Below are 20,371 nucleotides of genomic sequence, written 5' to 3'. Positions count from 1 at the left end.
CCTGGGGACCTGCTCTCAGCAGATGGCTTTCATGGTGTGTGTGTGTGTGTGTTAAGGTAGCTGAGGTGTTGATACAGATTAGAATTGTGAAAACAGATGAAAGCTGTGTTTCTTAGTGAAATCTGGGGCTTGCACCTGCTTACTCTTAGAATTACTGTGATTTGCATCACACAGCTATTCTGCAGTGAAAGTTTTGCATCTGTCCTTCCTGAAAGCTTCTCAGCATCCTCCACTCTTCCAGTTTGAGGTCTACTGAAGCAAAACTTCGTGACACTACCTTGTAACCCTTCTTGCTTTGTGTAATTAGCAGCAATCATCGCAGGCCATCTGGTAAGAAGAGTCTGTGTGGAGAAGACAGTCATCCTACCTGATGGCTGCCTCATTACTCCCCCCTACCTGCCCTGGCTTTTGGTGTGCTCTTCTGGTGCTCTCCATCACTGCTTTAACACTGCTAGTGCCTCACAAGTTATTTCTTGATTTACACTTGCATAATCTATGATTAGTTTGCAAATGCTGCAGAACATGAAGCTACCTTGGCATGCTGGAAATATCTATTGTGGAAAGATACTTGGTCAGTGAGATTTTACAGTACTTGGCACAATTCTTTGGATTATAATTGGGGCCAGAGATAGGCAAATAGTCACAGTGTGGTAGGCGAAGAAAAATGAAAGCCTCTGAGAAAAAATCCGTTAGGATCTCCTTGGGACATTTGAGGAAAAGATGCTAGATCCCCCCATAATGGGTTATAATGGTAAAGTTGGTTTCTGTGCTTGGCGTGTTCCTATGCGTTTTAAAGAACCTCCTTTCAGGATTAAGTTTCAACATACAGATTACTCTGTTAGAAATTGGTGTAATTCAAAGTACCAAGACTGCAGTACTCATGATCATGCTGTGGTGGACCTTTAAGTGTACCACCTACAGCTCATCTATAATGAAGAATGGCATCCTGTTATGGGAGCTATATAACAAATGTTGCTACAGAATAGTGGAACACAGTTAATGGTGACAGGAGTAATTCTGCTCAGCCCATTTTACAGGTACATCGTGTTCACAGGAGCGGTATCAAGTGTTTACAGATGGCAGGGCATAGAAAGTATTGCACAAATACCTGACTCGTTTCATGTTCTTCTAGGCTATCTAATAACTCACATGGGAAGCGTTGTATGGGACTCCTCTTTGGTGTCCAAGTAGGGAGAACAAACACAGAAATAAAGCTGTAAACTAGAGCAATACAGGAACATGCTATGAGTCTGCTGCATGGTCGTGGATGAAACAGGAGCAACCCTGAGGGGAAGGAAGTCCTGCAACTACAGTCTCAGCCACAGTTGCTCCTGCATCCTGCTACCTCCTCTTTTGTCCTGTTTTGGTGCCAGCTTATTTTCAATACCTGCTTGGCTGTGTTGGCCCTTTAGCTGCTTACCTATATAGTATTCCTTGTCAGAGCCCTGCATGCACTGGGGCTCTTGTATAAGCAGCCGTGTTGCATTTACACACTGCTAACACTTTGTAAAGGGGCAGTCAGAATAGCAGAGGGCCAGAGATTTGACTTTTTTTTTTTTTACTCCCCCCCCCTCCCCCCCCCCGCCCCGGGCAAGCCTCTTTGTTTAGATTTCTAGCCTTATTTCTGAAGCCAAAACTGCACCCTTTCAGACCTGGGTGCAGTGTGCAGCAATCCAGGCTTTTGACTTTGGGGTACTGTTTTCATTTACATAGCATCCTCTCTTTAATACCATAAGCTGCATAAAATAAGGAATGTTATTTTAGGCCACAAATGCAGTTTTAGCACTTTGAAAGATCAGGCAGTGTTTTCGACACGTGTGAAAATAAATGTCTGACATCTTTTTTAACCAGAAACTTTGAATAAGTTTTCAGGAAAGGGAGAGTTGCAAGCATTGCATATATCAGTTTGCAATAACATTGTGCTAAATGCTAGTAGAAAAGCAGAATTAAAAAAGCTATCACCAGCAGTGATAATTATACATTTCCTTGTATTGTCTGTAAGTAAAACAGATTGGCAAAAGGCAACAATTTCTGTCTCCAGTGCTCATCAGTTTTAGGCTACTTCCCAGTGAATTGGAAGTCAAAGGACAGGAGAAGGAAGCTGAACCATGGATGAGATAAGTATAGGTCAGCTCTCTCTGCGAGAGAGTGGTAATTTGTTCCCAGGTTGTTCTTCTGCAGAAAAGTATGACCATTTCCACACTGGAGCCTCAGCAGAGAAGGGAAAGTTTTCTGTATTTAACCTGTTTTTCTCCTTAAATATTTCTTCATAATAGAATTTGTTTAATTTGGTAATCATACACTAAAATAAATAATGTTTTAATTAGCTTCAATCCCCAGATTCACATAAATTAGTATTTCACTTTTCTAGCTTATAGCCTAGTAAAAATACAGTTTTAAGACCTTGTGCATCCTATTACATTCTGTGATCCAGTATCAGAGAGTACTATTTAGTTTCCATGCTAATATGTATCTGAAGGGGACCTGAAAAGAGAAATTCTCAGTCTTTCTGCAGCACCAGCTCAGAAATGTTGCAGTCCATAGCACATCAAGGTGTAGGACATGTTAAATACTTTTCTAGTGGTTACAATTTTGAAATAAACTTTCAATACATGAAAATGGATGCTGAGAAGCACTATTTGCTAAGAGGGGGAGATAACTTTGGGAGCTGTGGAGAGCCTCAAAGATTTTTGTAAGTCCTTAAGAGGCATGCCTGATGATGGCAAATCCCACTGTTGTCAGCATTTCTTTCATAATGGAGGAATGTGAGAAAGGAGGAAGAAATCACTGATGACTGCAGTTGAGCGAAAAACGAATATGCTGTTCTAGCCCTACAAGTAGCTTGTGTATAAAGCTTAGTTCCTCTCAGTTAAGACTCTAAGGATTTTAGCAGAGTTTATGGAAACAGAACCCCCACTATGGGGAAATGGAGCCTGAATAACTGAGTGACTGTTGTCATCTCCTCGTGCCTGGGAGCCAGGACCAAGGAGCCAGTGCTCCTGGAGTGTTCACTGTCAGGATTTGCAGTGTGCAGTGGCTCCCTTGTTTCAGTAACTCCCATGGGTGCAGCTTGGAAAAATACTATGTGTTTATCCTCTTCACTTTAACCAGTGCTTTAAAGTTACAGGAGACATGAGGTCTGCATCTCTGCTGCCTTGCAATTTTGAGGGTGGATGCTTTCACTGACTCAAAACAGTTGAAATGTCCTCAAATCTAAACTAGCTGCATTCTACAGTCACTTTGACAGGTGTAGGCCATAGGAGTACTGTACGTTCTTTTGCTGAACAGATGATGAGATTTTTACCCCAAAAGTAGTATCCAGATGTATATTTCATTTAGAAAGTAGGTAAGCTACTTCAAATGATTCCACTGTTTTTTATCTTACAGATACTAGCATTTTCTTAATATACAATGAAGATCACAAGCGCTGTGTACTGGCTCAAAGTTCTAATTCAGTGACTACTGCTCCTTGCGTTCAAGAAAATGAGTCACAAAAATTCAGGTGGGTCTCAGATCACCAGCTTATGAGCGTATCATTGAAATTGTGCTTGGGAGTGCCTTCGAAGAAAGACTGGGTTCCGATCACGCTGTATCCTTGTGACAAGGCTAGTGAACTTCAGCGATGGGAATGCAGAAATGAGACTCTCTTTGCAATCCAAGGGGAAGATTTGTTTTTCAACTATGGAAACAGACAGGAAAGGAATATTATGCTGTACAAGGGATCTGGTTTGTGGAGTAGGTGGAAAGTCTACGGAACCACAGACGATCTGTGTTCTCGAGGCTATGAAGGTAAAGTTCTGCAAATTAATTTCTGTATTTCAAACTAATTTCTATGTGTATCTAATTAAAATATTTAGAAGTGTAGGAGAATTTCCTTCATCTCATTAATGATCAGTGAGTGTGACGTCTGGTGAAATCAGTAATACTTGAGTTGTGTTTTATGTTTTTTGATGGGTTCATTTTGCTTTTTTGTCAAAGTTATCAAAGTTCTGATAGATGATGCCTGGTGGTTATTCATTTGGAGAGGGGAAAAACATCTGCAGTTATTCAGAACATGTGTATAACTATTACACAACTGTTAATGATAGCTGTTAATATATACATGTGTACAGAAAGACGTAGTGTAAGTGTACTTACACTTACATAATCTGTCTGTTGGTAATGTTGTTTTTGTTTTTTTTTCTTAGGGAGCAAATATTTATTATTTTCTAAGGATTTTGTTAACTCTTGATATCTTCAGCTGTGGTGCATTGAAAGTGCCTTTCTAGGTGTTTGAAGTGAGCCTCAGAGTTAGCGCTGAAGTGTTAGATAAATAAGATACTTTAAATATTTAATTTTGAAAAAGTTATCTATGATACATACATATGTACATATATGCATATATTTATGATAATTATCTGGGAACACATTTGGATTCCAATTTAGTATTCTTTGATAAACAGAAGTGGTCACAGAGGGAGGTACGGATGCATTCTCTGTGGTTTACGCAATGGCTGATTACAGTACTAGTCATTGGTCTAAAGCCAGAATAAAAGAGCCCTAGCAAAGGAAATTATGTGAAAGGAGGCAGGGGGGAGGTGGAGTGATGGTCTGCCATTCCTTCCTCCTTCATTTTCTAGAAGGTCCATGACAGCGACCTCAGTATGTCACCTCTCTAGCAGTCTCTGTCAAGTAGTGCTCCTCTGTATGTCCTTCCATCAATGCATGTACATTGTATGTGCACGCACAGAAGACTGCTTTTGTTACTTTGAGAAGTTTCATTGAGTCAGGTTTCTGATGAAACAAAAATTATGTTTAGATGCCAATGGAAATTTTGTTTGGGCGTAGCATATTGCAGTCACTCTGTGGTAGATATCTTTCAAGTTTGTATGAACATGCTCTTCCCTGTCTAAAATGGTCAGCTATTGAGTGGGTTACTGTCAGAATAATCAGCGGTTGTTTGTGCTTAAAAAGAAAATTGCTTAACCGTGTAGATTTTATACTTTTGATTGTTGTGCATGTAAAATTTAGGATGGCAATGTACTTCTTTTGGCTCAGTCAGTTCTGGTCAGTGGTCTCCTTAAGCAATAAAAATTCCTGTCATTGTGGACACGGGTATTAGCTTAGACATAGATAGCAAAAATTATCAATGTTCCATATCTAGTACAGTTTTTATACTAAGCTAAGGAGCTCTGTTTTCTATAATATGCTATCACATGAACATAAAGTTGAACTGATATATATCCTGTGCTTATTTTTGCTTAGTAATTTTTAAATTATTATGTTTCCTTAGATACCTACACAGTGAAAGGAAATGCCAATGGAGCACCTTGTGTATTCCCTTTTAAGTTTGGTGATAAATGGTATGCTGACTGCACAGATGCTGGCAGATCAGATGGCTGGTTCTGGTGTGGAACCACTTCAGACTTTGATGTTGACAAGATATATGGATTTTGCCCATTGAAATGTAAGTTTTGTATGTTCATGACTGCTGTGCTGTTATTCAGCTGCCTGGAAATATTGGTATCCTTGTTATGTGCTTTACTGTACAAAATACAGTTTGAAATGGTGCATTTTTCTGTCTCCATTCAGTCTGCTATCCTTTTAGGAACTGCTTAAATGTGCAAATATAGGGCTCAGCATAAAAAAAAAATTGGCCTGCTACATCTGGGTGCAAGTGTGTTAATCACATGCTGAAATCTGTAATTACTCCATTTACTTAAACAGCAAGTTAATTACATTTAAAGATGCTACATTAGCATATGCAAAAGGTTGTGCAGAAATTTGTGCAGCAGAATTGGAAGATAAAATACAGCTTAACTGAAAATTAAGACTACTTTGTTGAATGAGTTGCCTTTTAAACATGAAGGAACTTACATGAACTTTTTACGAAATCCCAGTATTTCCCAAATCTGTATGCTGCATTGTAGTTCTGTATTTAAAATCAATGAGAAGTATTTGTATTTTACATTCCCTGGTTTGAGTATAGTTTCAACTCTAGTATTATGAATATACAAACTTTATTTAGAAATGTTGATATTAAATACTTAAATTGGAGTAATAGGCCTGTATGTATTTGAATTCTTTTATATTTGGATAAAGTTTTTCTGAACTTCTGTAAAATATGTACTAAGCATTTTGTCTGCAAGCTGCTTCTGTCATACTGAGAGAGGTAGCACTTCTCCCTCCCTTCTTTATTATTGTGTTTTGACCGCATTCAGAGCTAAGGAGAAAAATATGGCTTTCCTTTGATGTGAATAAAACAGTTTGGGTTGATCTTAACTGGTTTGGTGATGAAGTATTAGTGCCCTTGCCTGATTTCCATGGATGTTGCATTCATTATTTCAGACAAATAAAATTTGCATGTTTTCTTCTTCTATGCCAGTACTATTTTCAAGATATTAAAAACATGTTGGGAATATCAATCCCATTTATACAGCACATGCAAGATCAACTTAAGAATGCTACCTGTCTGGCATTCTTTTAAATATAGCAAATAGGAGGCATCGTTAAAATTTTGTTTAATTCTTTGGCATAATTCAAGGAAATCCATTCAGATGGCTGTGATTGTTTTTGGAAAAAGCTGCTTTATGCTGATTGCCTGCATATTTCCTTCTTGATTCTTCAATACTGGCTATAAAATATTTGAGTTTTGGTCATATATTTTAATGAGAGGTTGTAGTAGCAGAAGTTTTAGTCAGCCCTGTGAAAGAGGAACGCACTGCATGAGAGTAATAAGTTAATGAACTCCAACAGCACTTTTAAAGACAGAGTGTTTAAGTCTGTATGTTAAATTTAATTTAATAACATTAAAGTGTTTGTTGTTTCTTAACTGTCTGGGGAGAAAAGGTGCCAATACAAAAATATGTGATGCAGACTATTACAATGTTCATTCATACTGGGGCCTGGACATGCAGTGAAATTATGATTGGACCAGCCGCTTTTTTTCATTGTGAGCAAAACTAGCTCAAAAATTCCCCAAGAGGGCATAAGACTATACTTATAACAGTTGTTATACTCAATAGAGGTGTAGAAATTTGACCAGTGGAGATAATATAATTGTATGACTCTTTATTTGATGCTTTAAAAAGAGATGCTGGTACAGTGACAGTAGAAACTTAAATCCCACAGGAAGAAACTGAGAAGCATTGCTACATCAGACAATTTTTAGTAGCCTAGGAAGTACTGGTTCTTTACAGGTTACACTGTATGTTTTTGAGCTGTATACTGCACTGCAATATAGAAGTAGGTGTTGGGGAAGAAAATAGGTTGCACAGCCTAAGACTGTCAGGATAGTGTGTCGTGAGGTGTGCCTATAGCTGTATCCAAGTGGGCAACAGTCCATTGAGGCCCCTTCCTTGACAGATGAAAGAGCTAGAATTTCTGTGAACAGTTAGAAAGCCTTATAAGTGATGCATAAAACTTGCCACTGACTATGAAGGAAACAAGAAGTGCAGAGAATAAGGAAATAATTAAATAGTCTTAGTCTGGTATGTTAATTATTGGGCAAATCTACATCCTTGTATTCATTCACAAATACTGAATTTGATTTTTGTGACAGGCTTTTCCCCCATGCTGGTGTTTCAAGATGTTTTGAAGGTGTTTTTTTGTTGTGGTTTGTTGTCTGGTTCAAAATGCCTAGTGAATTGGTCAGCTAAGTTATATGAGGTTAACTGTGTTGTTACTTCTGATTTATCTGGACCTCATAACCTGACTTTGGCTCTCACAAATTTATCTAGGAAAAAGAAAGAGATGAGCACTTTAGGAAAAGATATTTAAGTGAAGATAAGCATGCAAAGAAAGTTTAGTATAATTTAGACTTTTTTTACTATTGAAAGCATAATATCTTTATATACTATATATAGTATATATATATAAATTCACAGAAACTGTAATGTCTTTATTATGAGATTCCTTCTCTACTGTATGCTTAGAGAGGAAGTGATGGCAGTTAGTTTATAGACTGTCTAACAAGATTTATATTCAGTTCTTGTTTGCCATGATTCTATTCATGCAGTTTCCAAGGGTATTGGACTGGGACTCCAGCTTGCTTTCGATGGATAACTAAATGAACAAGAACACTTTATTGTTACTGCTAGTAAAGGTCCAGACTTCAGCTTGCAGTTTTGAAATTAGAATCTCTCAAGATTCTTCCATTTCCTAATTCAGGAGAAATACTATATTTTGACATGATAATCATGTTGCCATGTTTTAAATTGTAAATGTCATAAATGTCTGCATTGGTCAGGACTTTTATGTCTTTCCTGTAAGTTTGAACTTGTCTTTCAAGGGCTATACTTGAAATTCAGTTCATTTTTGGTCTGCTTTGCTTTGCTTTAAAACTGAGAACCTTCAAAGACATGACTGAAATCTTCTGACTTACCATATTGTACTTCTGTGATTTCAGTAGTGATTGTGTTGGAAATAACTAGTTCTCACTAATTTCAGTGTATACAAAAAAATGCATGCTGATTTTGTCTGTGTAAGGATAAAGTTCAGCTTTTTTATTCTTTTTCTAGTTATGTACTAAGGACAGGTGTGGTTTAACATTACTTTAGATGCTAAAATATATTATCCAGAAAAGTGATTAATCTTCTGGTTTCTCTGGGCATACTAAGCTTTAAACAATAGCATATAGAATTTCCACTATCTTGCTCTGTGAAGGCATTTGATCTCATAGAACTCCAATACCTTAAAAACAAATTTTCCAAGGTTCAGAAATGAACTTTATTTTTATGAAAGACCAAAGTTCTACAGGAGAACACTATATGCAAGTCAGCTATAAATTATAAGACTGGGGGAGTGATGTGGAAGGTTGGATGAATGCCTGAGACTTGTTTGCCTCTTCCTCTAGTAATTGTACAAGATTTATAAAACCCTTTCTATCAATTCAGAGCCAGTTTTCTTTACTGAATTATAGATCTTACTATTTTTGCAATCTCCATTTTATCCCAGGCTTGTGCTTGTGCATAGGAATTTATGATCCTGTGGAACATAGTGTAGTGAAGAATTTTTGCCTTCTGATAGTCATAAAGTATTTTGGACAGAAATCAGTTTGTGGATAATGACAATGGGATGAAAGTTCTCATTTTTAGTCAAATGTCATTATTACACTGGGTTAGATGTTTTCTTTTTCTTATAAGGATAATTTGAAAAGAAAACCTTCATGTTATCTATATACTGTCAGACTTAATACGGGAAAAAGTGTAACTGGCTACTGACCTGTTAACATTTAACATGTATCATTCTTTGTCTTGGGCTTTGTTTATTGTACCATTTTCCTCTTACTTGCACACTTAAGTTTTCTGAGCTTTCTGATTCGGAAAAGGAAAAGACCTCTTTCTCTCAAATTTTTCACAGCTTGCAACTTGAGAAACTGATACAGGCTGCAGGAATTTCAGTTGTTTTCCCATTGTCAGCAGACATACAGTGACCTCTGCTATATTCTGCTTTTGTCATGCAACTTTAATCTCTTCATGTGACATTTAGCTGAGTGTTGGGGCCTCCTATAAGTTCCATTTTTGGCAAAGCAAAATCACACTGTTTTCTGTTGCTTGTTGTGGAGATTCCAGTGAGATGAGCCAGCACAGACTGCAGCAGTGTAAGAAGTGTGGTACTTTCTGGGGCCACTTGCAATATTAGGCCTGGATGACATTTTCACCAGTCTGGCATTGCCTCAATGTGCAAAGTTCAAGTATTCAAGGAGATCACAGGTCATGTGGCAGAGAGGAAGGCATGAAGGTGTCGGATACATGTACAAGATGAATCAGGAATTGCAGGAAAGTGTGAGATAGATGCTGATAATGTAAGTTTTGTGTTCAGTCTTTGGGTCTGATTACCTCTATCACATTAAGAAAATCCATAACCACCTTACATAATACCCAAATTTAGTAAAAAAAAAAGGCGTTTCTTATCTCAGAAAAATGATCAGCTTGATACACACCTTAGCTACCATGAGTCTGGAAGTTTTTAGTCTTTTTTTCTCTCCACACTGACAAATCAACTCTTTTAGCATGACTTTAGCAACTCATCTTCCACCTTAAACAGCAGCTTTGTTATACCGGAGAAAATGGTGAGCTTGTTTCATTATCTGTGTACTGTCCAACATGGCTGTCATGGTTTAACTTTGCCCTGGATTTACCAACATATTAGAGAGCCTCAGGACTCCTTTCAAACCAGTTGTTTATATAAGTGTTTAGGTTTTGTGTACTTTTGCTATGCAATCTATTCTATATTTTATCTGGCTCCACCTTCATGATCAGTTACACATTTCTTTTTCTCCCTACAGTTAATAATATTGACTTATTGTGGAATACAGATCCTTTAACAAATGTTCAGTACCAGATAAACTCTGAGGCAGCTCTGAAATGGCACCAGGCAAGAAAAAGCTGTCAACAACAGAAGGCGGAGTTATTAAGCATCACAGAGTTGCATGAACAAACATACCTGACAGGTAAAGTAATATTATCCATCAGATTTTTTACAAAAGTGCATTATTGTAACAGAGACACTTCTACAGCATGTCCATCTTAAAAAAAGTTATTTGTTCAGTTCTGGTAATTAGTAGATTTAAATTGTTATCTTGAATGATTCAGCTGGAAAAATCAGACAGGTAATGGCTATTTTATCCTGATTAAATATTGTCAGAAAGTTACAGTAACTAAAAAATACAGCAATTAAGTAATGCAAGCAATAAAGAATGAATGTTGAAATGCAGGAAAATGCAAAATGGTTTGTAAACCAAATAAACAGATATGATGATTGCATCCTTTTTGTGCTCTACTTATTGTGTGTACTAGTCATCATTTTTGGCCTATCTCATTAAAGCTGTTGTATCATCAGTATGTGCTAAAATATGAGAAGAAAAAAAAACCCCTAATAAACAAAAGGACTTGCAAATAGATTGGTTTATTTTCCATCTCCTTTAATGATTTTCGAAGTAATTTCCAAACTTCTCTGAGAAAACTCTCTCCTGAATTTGTACTTGAATATATTTACATTCCACAATGAGGCAGTCTCCTTTTTATTACCTTTTTAGCCTGTGTACACACAAGAAATAGTTCACTAATTCATCTATTAAATAGATCAGAAAATGTTTTGAATATGTCACATCAGTTGGAAGATAAACTATTCTATGCCATAAGCTATATGTTGTAATATGTAAGTTCATAGAATCAGAGAATTAGAGAATGGTTTGAGTTTGAAGTGACCTTAAAGATAAGCTAGTCTACCCTCTCTGACATGGGCAGGGACATTGTGCACTAGATCAGGCTCAAAGCCCCATCCAACCTGACTTTAAACACTTCCAATGATGGAGATTTCACAGCTTCTCTGGGCAACCTGTTCCAGTGTCTTACCACCCTCACAGTAAAAAATGTCTTCCTAACATCTAAGCTAAATCTACCCTCTTTCATTGTGAAACTGTTGCCCCTTGTCCTGTCACTACAGGCGCTATTAAAAACTCTCTCTCCATCTTTCTTATAAGCCCTCCTTATATATTGAAAGGCTGTGACAAGGTCTCCCTAGAGCCTTCTCTTCTCCAGGCTGAAACCCCCCAACTCTCTTGGCTGCTCTTCACAGGAGGGATGTTCCAGCCCTCTGATGAATTTTCGTGCCCTCCTCTGGACCCGTTCTAACAGGTCCATGTCTGTCTTTTACTGGGGACCTAAGAACTGGATGCAGTGCTCCAGGTGGGAGTCACTAGAGCAGAGCAGACAGGCAGAATCCCCTCCCTCAGTCTGCCGATCACACTTCTTTTGATGCAGCGCCAGATACAACTTGCTTTCTGGGCTGCAAGTGCACATTATTGGCTCATGTTCAGCTTTTCATCCACGAGTATCCCCACATCCTTCTCCAAAGGGCTAATCTCAATCCCTTCATCCCCAGTCCGTATTGATATTGAGGACTGCCCCGACCCAGGTGCAGGACCTTGTACTTGGCCTTGTTGAACTTCATGATGTTCACATGGGCCCACTCCTCGAGCCTGTCAAAGACTCTCTGGGTGCTGCCCCTTCCCTCAAGCGAATCAACTGCACCACTCAGTTTGACGTCATCTGCAAATGTGCTGAGAGGGCACTTGGTCCCACTGTCTGTGTCATTGGTGAAGATACTAGATTGTATTAGTCCTCATACAGACCCTAGAGGGACGCCACTTCTTATTGGTTTCCATTTGGACATTGAGCTGTTGACTGTAACTCTTTGCATGGAAATATCCAGCATATTCCTTATCTGTCCTTATCTGTCAAATCCATATTTCTCCAATTTAGGGGAATGAGAAAGCTGTTTTTAATGCTATGAACAGTCTGTTCTGTCTAAACTTTTGTTTTCAATTTTAGGATTTGGGCAAAACATGGGTCTTTTTTTTTTTTTTTACTGAGCGTGATGAAAAATATTGTTGAAATTGATGCTCAAGGGAGCAATCTGGCACTAACATATAGGAATGAATTATTAGTAGGTGTGTTTTAATTGCAAACTAGTAGATATGGGTGCCAAATGTATGTAAAAATCAGACTTTTATTCTACAGCTGCCCTGGCAGTACCAGGATTTCCTGCCATGCTCAGCTCTTGATTGTCTTAACCACAACTTGTTTGTAGAGAGGAAGTACTGGAACACATTAAAGTGTTGGTGCCAAATCAGGCTCTGGTATGACATTCCAGTCCTTTCCAGTGCTTAACTACCCCACCTTCTAACCTTGCCATGCTTCAAGTGTTGCCCATAGTCATGGTGTCAAAGACAACTAAAATACATAGAGCAAAATTACATATTTGCATGATGGCATTGGTAGAAGCAGAAATCAGTAATATATATATTGCGCAATGATTTCCTGTGAGCTATGTAGAAACACATTTAAATAAAAAAATCAGCCATCATCCAGCTGGGCCTCCCAAGTCTTACACAAAAGGCAGAGATAGACAATTGGTTAATAATGACTATAAATAATGCTAGAGAGTTCAGAAGGACCATATATAAGTATGATATTTCTAGGTGGTTTTCAGAACTAGAGCTGTAAGTTGGAACTGATTTTGGAAGCCTGACATACCATTGGCTAAAGAAGTGAAATGAGTCTGAAAAATGTACAGTATATACTGTTAATAAGACAATGTTTGGAATGATCACAAATTAATATAGTTTGATAAAATGCAAACTTTTTTTAACTTTACAATATTTTGTAAATTTGAAACTTGTTAATTTTATTGGAAAAGAAAATATACAACAGGAAACTATTCATGTTTCACTTTAGAAAACTGATTTTCAGTTTTGTGACCTTTTGTGTAACTTTATCAATTTAATATTTTATAGTTCTGGAAAAAGGTGATTTGTTTCATATTTATGATCATTGGTTTACAAAGAGCATGCAGAAGTGTCATTTTGTTTTCTATTGTAATAAAATTTTCCACACCTAAGAATGTGGAACTCCAAAACTAAAGTGATACATGTGAGATGACATGTTTTGCAGGTTTAGTGTACCCACCTTAACTGAAAGATTAAAAGTTGTTAAAACTTCTAAGAAATGAGAAGCAGACAGTTTAGCTAGAATTCAGTTCTCAAGTTTTGAGAAAGTGTTTGCTCTTGCTGTGCACATCCAGTATCTCTCTTTGTCTCTTACTTAGGTTTGACTGGCAGACTGAGTTCTGCTCTCTGGTTTGGTCTTAACAGTTTGAATTTCAACAGTGGATGGCAATGGGTTGGTGGTGCTCCTTTTCGATACTTAAATTGGGTTCCAGGTAAGGTTACATATGTTGCTGCTCAGTTTAAAAGGTAAAAATTTGGTCACTGTGTAACATATTTATTTTCTAGTACTCTATTCTCCTGCAATTATTGAGCTTGTTTTGATGTTGAAAGATTCTGACTGTGGCTATAAACACTGTGAGTTAACGCCATTTGTGCTAGGGTTACACACTGGACTTGATTTATTATTCATAATGTAAATGGCAGCCTCAAAATCCAGAGGAAAGAGTCATCTATTTACGCTTCAGTTGTATATCTTCTTAGTTTATTTCTATATGAATACAGAATAAATCTGATGCTATATGTGTCTTCATTTTTGAGATTAGACTGGTCAGTCTGGTTTGTTTTTTTTTTTTCTTTGTAGTTTTTTTTTTTTTTTAATTCCTTTCCAATTTGTTTTAGTTATTTGCTTAAAGATTAAATTTTCTTTTTCATTTGGGATTAACTGACCCTTGGCAGTAACACAAATTGAACATGTTAGGCTAGTTTACTTTGAAGCGAGCCCAGCAGCTTCATACCTGCAGTTCTGTGAACTCTGGTGCAGTTATTAAAAAGCTAGTCTATGCCATCCATGTACACAGTGAAGAAGAGGTACTTTTCTGGTTTACTACTCAGAGTACCTATGTTAAGGTGTCTTTTTGCAGGACCCTTGTTCCCTTGCACTGGCTATTCAGGAAGGCTTTGGAGACTAATTTGAAGTAGATGTCTAAACTTATGCAGTGTAAACACTTTTTTATCTTCATTGAGCATGTCACGTATTTAAACTGCAGTAACTAAATGCACGTTCCATTGTTATCACCCAGTGGCTTCCTTGTGTAGATAAAGCCAAAAGCACATTTTAGGTGAACAGCTTCTCAAGTAGGTACACTTTGAAGAGTGAACAGAACTACTTTATAAATAGTTCTCTAATGGAGTGAGCACACAAGGCAAACAGATAGGCTGAACTGCAAGTTGCCGTGAAGGTGTTTATAGGTCTGTCACCCAAGTGCACTGATGCAGATCTGCAGATAATGAAGAGTTGGGGAAAACTGATTGTGAGGTGGAGCCAAAGTACTAAGGGGAGCTGTGCATGGTTGTTAAAACTGACAAGTCTTGTGTAAAGAATTGGGTGGGTTTTGGTGTAACCAAAATGGGCTCCATTTATCTTTAACTCCTTATGTTCCATAATTTCATTCAAAGATAATACTTTTAAGTCCATGTAACGTATTTTATATTTGTGCTGTCTCCTTCACAACTTTACATTGGTCAGCCTACCTCTCTCTATCTGATTCCCACTACAGTGGATGTTCAAGAGCTGGCTGTTCTTCCACTAGTATGTTTTAAAAGAATTTGTGGAAGCTTCATATTCTTCCATCTCGCTAGCCTTAAATAAATAATGCAAAAACATGGGAACTAAGTTATCTACATTTAAACTAAAATGATGCTGATTAGGCATTTGGGAGAGCCAACAGCCAACAGATGAACTTTTTTGTGCATTAAAACAATTAGAAGTTGTATTTTTGAGGTAAGCTTATCTTTTTTCTCCTGTGGAAAGAAGAGATAACATGACTGCAAATATAAGACCAACTATAATTTAAGGTAATGAAATCATAATGATATAAGGAAATTTTCAGTGAACAATCCTGCACATTAAAAAATATTGGTTTGCTGTGTTTATTGCTGAGCAGTACAGACACTTGCTTGTTATGTAGTATAGTGGCATGTGTTCAGTAATGAAAGAAAATCCACGGTAAGTTTAATCACATTAGATCAGATCTTGAAAAGTTCATGTGGTTTATTGGATAAATTTGCTCTGTTTTACAGGCTCTGCTTTTCTACTAGATGTTTCTGTTAGTGCTAATGCTAATCTTAACTGAAAAAATCGAAATATCCTGCTATTGTTGTATTGTTTAGACAAGTGGATAAGAAGTTCGTATTAGCAAAATAATTCCTTACTATTTTTCTGGCTTTACTGTTATATTAAGTACAGAATTTTACTAGCTTACTGAACACGTAAAGATTGTGCTCTGGAGTTTAGACGTTCTTTGTTTAGAAAGGGAAAAACCCCAAACAAAATGAATAAGTGCACTTCAATACCTTTCATCAAGATTTTGGACCTCTGAAGAGGCTGTTAAATTGTGAACTGGATAAATACCTCAGTTTGTGGTTGCTGTGAAAAAATACTGCTTAAATGGAATGAACTGCCCCATTCAGTCTAAAGGACTGTTGTCTATATGTTAATACGTCTTATAGTTAGTGCGGAACAGATTAGAACATGAGAGTAATTTGGAGGGTAACCATGATGTTGAAGGTGTTTTTTTTTTTTGGTGGTGTTTTTTTTTATTATTTTTAAGGACACCCTTCTCCAGAACCTGGAAAAATCTGTGCAGCATTAAATCCTGGCAAAGGTGCTAAATGGGAGAATCGGGAATGTGATCAGAAACTTGGCTATATTTGTAAACGCGGAAATGCTACTTTAGAATCTTTCATTATTCCTACAGGTAGGTTTGGTAATAAACTCTCAACAAATTATTAATGAGCAGTGTTTTTTATATGTAATTCCAATAAGTATTTGTTATTGCACATGCTAAAACCAAGCAAAGGTCTCTGCAGGGTGTGCCTTGACCGAGATTCCCTGTAAAAGTGAACAGCATGTACTTCCTTTTTGTTCTGGCCTCCCTACTTCCTGTGTAGTAATCTTTCTTCAGTAGCTTGGAGTTCTGAATTGCAGAAATCGTGGAGTTCTCTTTTCCAAAACCATGCAGAACTGTCAGGTTTTGTTCATAAAATAAAAAGAGAAATAATCTAATGTTAAATAAAAAAGTAATTATCTAAAGCCCTACGTACTTAGTGAAACTAATTTATTTTTTCTTGCTGTCATTTTTACTACTTATGAAATAGAGTATGTTTGCCAGTGCAAGTTGGTAGTGGACTAGAGGGATTTAAAAAAATTCTTTTGAGAGAGTTAAACCATTTTTATAGCTATCTCTATTTATATATTGATATATAAAATATTTATTTATGTATATATAAAATCTGTTGCTTATGAAATTATTTAAATTATATATATACAAACAAACGCTTTTTCAGAAGAAATGTAATTCTGGCACCTGCCTAATGTACATAGGAAAGACAAACAGGAATGAGTTTTCATAGCTTTATTTAGACCTGTTTACTTACTATCTCTCAGTGTGCTATGAAAACCTTGTAACTTATTCCTTTGTTTCATTACTCCTTTCTGTTCTTTCCAAGCTTTTTTATCTTTCCAGGACATACAGGTATCTCCTAAATCCACTGACATTATTTTGTAGAGGTCGTAGAAGCAGAAAGCTAAACCATTACTGGTTTTCATGTCCATTTAGTAATATGCATTACTGGCAAACCAGATGGTTTGGAAACTTAAGTGTTTGACATTTGGCTTAAAAACCATATTTTTTAAGTGTTTTTCCTGCTTTTGCCAATATATAACCAGTCCAGTCAAAACTACTTAGGACAGAGGCTTTGTGCCTAATGTGTTTTGCTTTATTGCTAAGAGATGAAAACCACAAGAATGAGATAGTGTTTCATTAATTAAATATTAAAATCAATATTTAATACTTGAATTCATTAAATTAATACTTCAGTATTTAAATAAAGAGTATTTGTTGCTGTAGCTGCATATTTTAATTATTTCCTAAATTGAGATGCTTTGAGTTTTGTTAGTATTTGTATACCAAATAGTTTTAATTTATATATAACCAAATAGTTTTAATTTATATAGGTTGTCTTTGATTGTTCAGTTGGCTAGTCATCAGCTTTTCAGGTTTCATACATCAGTTGTTAAATACTTATGCCTATAAATATACCATCAATTCAATACTGGCTGCTCTATTATTTAGATTTAAATTTAGTTTTGGGGCATTTAGTGGCATAATTTCTTTCTTATGTTTGAGGCTTTTGATTCCCACCTCCCCCAGTTTACCAGTAAATTGGAGGAAGAACAGAAATGAGACAAAAGTTTTCAATTGTACAGAAATTGCTGAGTAAACATGGTGACAGATTAATGAGAGATTGGCAGTGATTCACTTCATAAAATATTTTCCAAAATGTCCCATGGGAGGAAGTCATAAAAGGAATAAGCATGCGATCATTCAAGGTGTTAAGTGCCCTCAGCTTCTAATGATGTAAAGGAAAACTCATGGCAGATGATGTTTTCCTGACTAGGGCTCCTGAGCGAGGAAATAAATTAATCATAAATTCATACAGCCACTTAGTTGTGGACTTAACATTAAAGACAGAGGCAATCCTTTGAAATGGTAACCCTGGAAGCTATAATTGAGTCTAACAAGGTAGTATGTGAGAACTGTGGGACACAACACCACTTTACAACAGAACACAATCATGCTTGTGTTCAAAACAAAGAGAAAAATCTTTACGGAATAGTTATTTTTGTTACAGATGAAGATTTTCACAAAGCTAATAGCTGTAGTCTTTTTTTTTTTTTTTTTTTTTTTTTTTTTTTTTTGTAGCAGAAGTTTTTTTTCCAGCAGGGGCCACAGAATTGTATACATCCAAGTGGTGTAGAACCTTAGGGCTTGACAGCATTTGTCCTGTAATACAGCGAAGTGGATTGACAGGAACCTGTTAATTTCACCTGCAAAACCTACTTTTTTTTTAAAGTTCATTATCTAGGGAAAGGCTTTCTGGCCGTCTACCTCCACCAGGTGACTGCCAAAATAGATTTCATTCCAATCCAACAAGGTGTGGTGATCTTAAAATTATCGTTTCCAAATGTTTCATAAAACATTTGATTAGGGGAAATAAATGCTTATAGTGTCACTGCCATGACTGCTGTGTGAGCTCTCTTATCAGACCACAGAGAATGGATATGAGAGAGAGAAATTTGTATGCCTTAATCACCAGACAAACTTCAACTAGTGCTTTCACCCTTTTAGACACCCAAGTCAATCACTGTGAGATCTTCAGATTTCAGGAAGCCAAGCTTATAGTTTACAAAAGTATTTGCTCTCTATGTGAGGAATAACCATTCTGTACTTACACACTTCATTTCTTGTTGTCTTGATCTATTCCACAGTAAATTCATTGGCCTGACATTTGTGATAACATTGTTTACACATTAATGTGATTTCCTTTGTTACATCTTATTTGGTGGTTGGTGGTTTGGGTTTTTTTTTTTTTTTTTCATTTGCATTGCTTCATTTGCTTAAGTCAAACAGTGTTCAGGGAGTAGTACTTGCTTCCATTAGGATGAAAAAATAGGTTGCATGGCTTTGTGTTGTCATGTATTTTTTTTTAAGAAAAGAGAATAGGGAAGCACAGAGTTCATTTTTGCTGACTACTGGAAATGAAGAACTGAAGACTTTTTCTTTCTGAGAAATCAACAGCTATGTTGTTCAGTAAGACTTGCACCAAAGAAACTAGATTGTCAATTGCTTTTCTTGTTTTGTGGCCTGTAACAAATTCCCTGGTGTTATTGGATTTACAAGCAAAAGATTCTCCCGCCCTGCCAAGCTGCTTTAGTGGTGACAGTAATAGTCTCACAGTCTCCTTTGGTCTGAAAAAGAGGCTCTCAGGTCTCACTGGGGAATAAATACCTGTGTGACTGACTTTGTAGCCATGTCTGAACTGCCGATGTCTGTTCTATTCAGTGTTTACAGTTTCCAGAAGGGTGCACTAAGTTTGTTGGAGGTGCTTATAAGGCTAGATTTTTTTTTTTAGAGCAGTTTTCTGACTGTTGTAGGAAAGCACTGTGAAATGCGTATGCTGAGAGCTGAGACCAGACATAGGACAAATTAGGCAGCGGTCTGAAGCATCAGACTAACCTCTACAACAGCATTTGCCACCTCTTTCCTCTCTTATTTCTCCCACCACCACCACATACATTCAGTCTCTTTTTTCTGGGGTTCTCCCAACTCTCTGTTCCACTTCTTCCTCTCCTGTGGCAGGATTGACAGGGCTCTGACTGAGCACTGAGCACCTTGTCTTGGGTGACAAAGTTTAGTTGTACTTAAACCTTGTGAGAACATGCTAGCACTTTCTTGAGGCCGATCTGTGAGCAGCAGGGACTGTTTATATCTGTTCTAGCAATCCGTGTTGTGAACTAACTATCTACTAATTAATCAGCAGCATATTCCAGTTGAAACAGGGTATGTGCTTGCAACCTGGGCCTGACTGGTCATGACTTTGGATATCTGCTTAAATATTTCTATGGAATATACCCCAGTGTTACACACAAACATGTTGCTTCTCCTTCCCTGACATACACAAGACATTTTGCCAGCAGAACTTCCGCAAACCTGCTGTCCTTGTTCTTCTACTCTATATATTGGTGCTTCCTAAACCCATCTACTGATTATAAATAAAGTGCTGCAAGAGTCATAATTTGTTTCTACAACAGCAATATTTTGTTCATTATATGTTTGGGTGGAACTCCTCTGAAGGCTGAATTGTTTGCTAAACATTAATGTGGTGGTTGGCAGGACTCTGGTGCTTTTCTGTTGAACTTTTAAAAGCAAGTTTTAAGTACGAATAATTTACTTTAACAGTATAATTTTCTCAATGAAGGTTTTTAAAAGGATTCCTAAATGCAGAATTATTTAGATTCTCTTGTGATCTTGTAGAACCAGTTACTTTTTTTTTTTTTTTTCCCCTAGTCTAGCAAATGGGGCTAATCCATGAAATGCC

General features: G+C 36.9%; 1 protein-coding gene across 1 annotated transcript in view; it reads left to right on the top strand.

Moving 5' to 3' along the window:
- The window catches only part of LOC308063406 (macrophage mannose receptor 1-like), an 81,093-nt gene that overhangs the window by 14,978 nt on the left and 45,744 nt on the right, over positions 1-20,371 (top strand). The window contains exons 2-6 of the mRNA XM_080386333.1: positions 3,388-3,789; positions 5,273-5,446; positions 10,268-10,432; positions 13,591-13,704; positions 16,042-16,188. Of these exons, the coding sequence (XP_080242459.1) occupies positions 3,388-3,789; positions 5,273-5,446; positions 10,268-10,432; positions 13,591-13,704; positions 16,042-16,188 (1,002 nt within the window). The remainder of the gene's footprint in view (positions 1-3,387; positions 3,790-5,272; positions 5,447-10,267; positions 10,433-13,590; positions 13,705-16,041; positions 16,189-20,371) is intronic.

This window comes from Falco punctatus, assembly GCF_963210335.1.
Source record: "Falco punctatus genome assembly, chromosome: 4".
Classification (NCBI taxonomy): domain Eukaryota; kingdom Metazoa; phylum Chordata; class Aves; order Falconiformes; family Falconidae; genus Falco; species Falco punctatus.
Note: the sequence above shows the minus strand (reverse complement) of the source record. Positions and strands in the feature narration are given on the sequence as shown.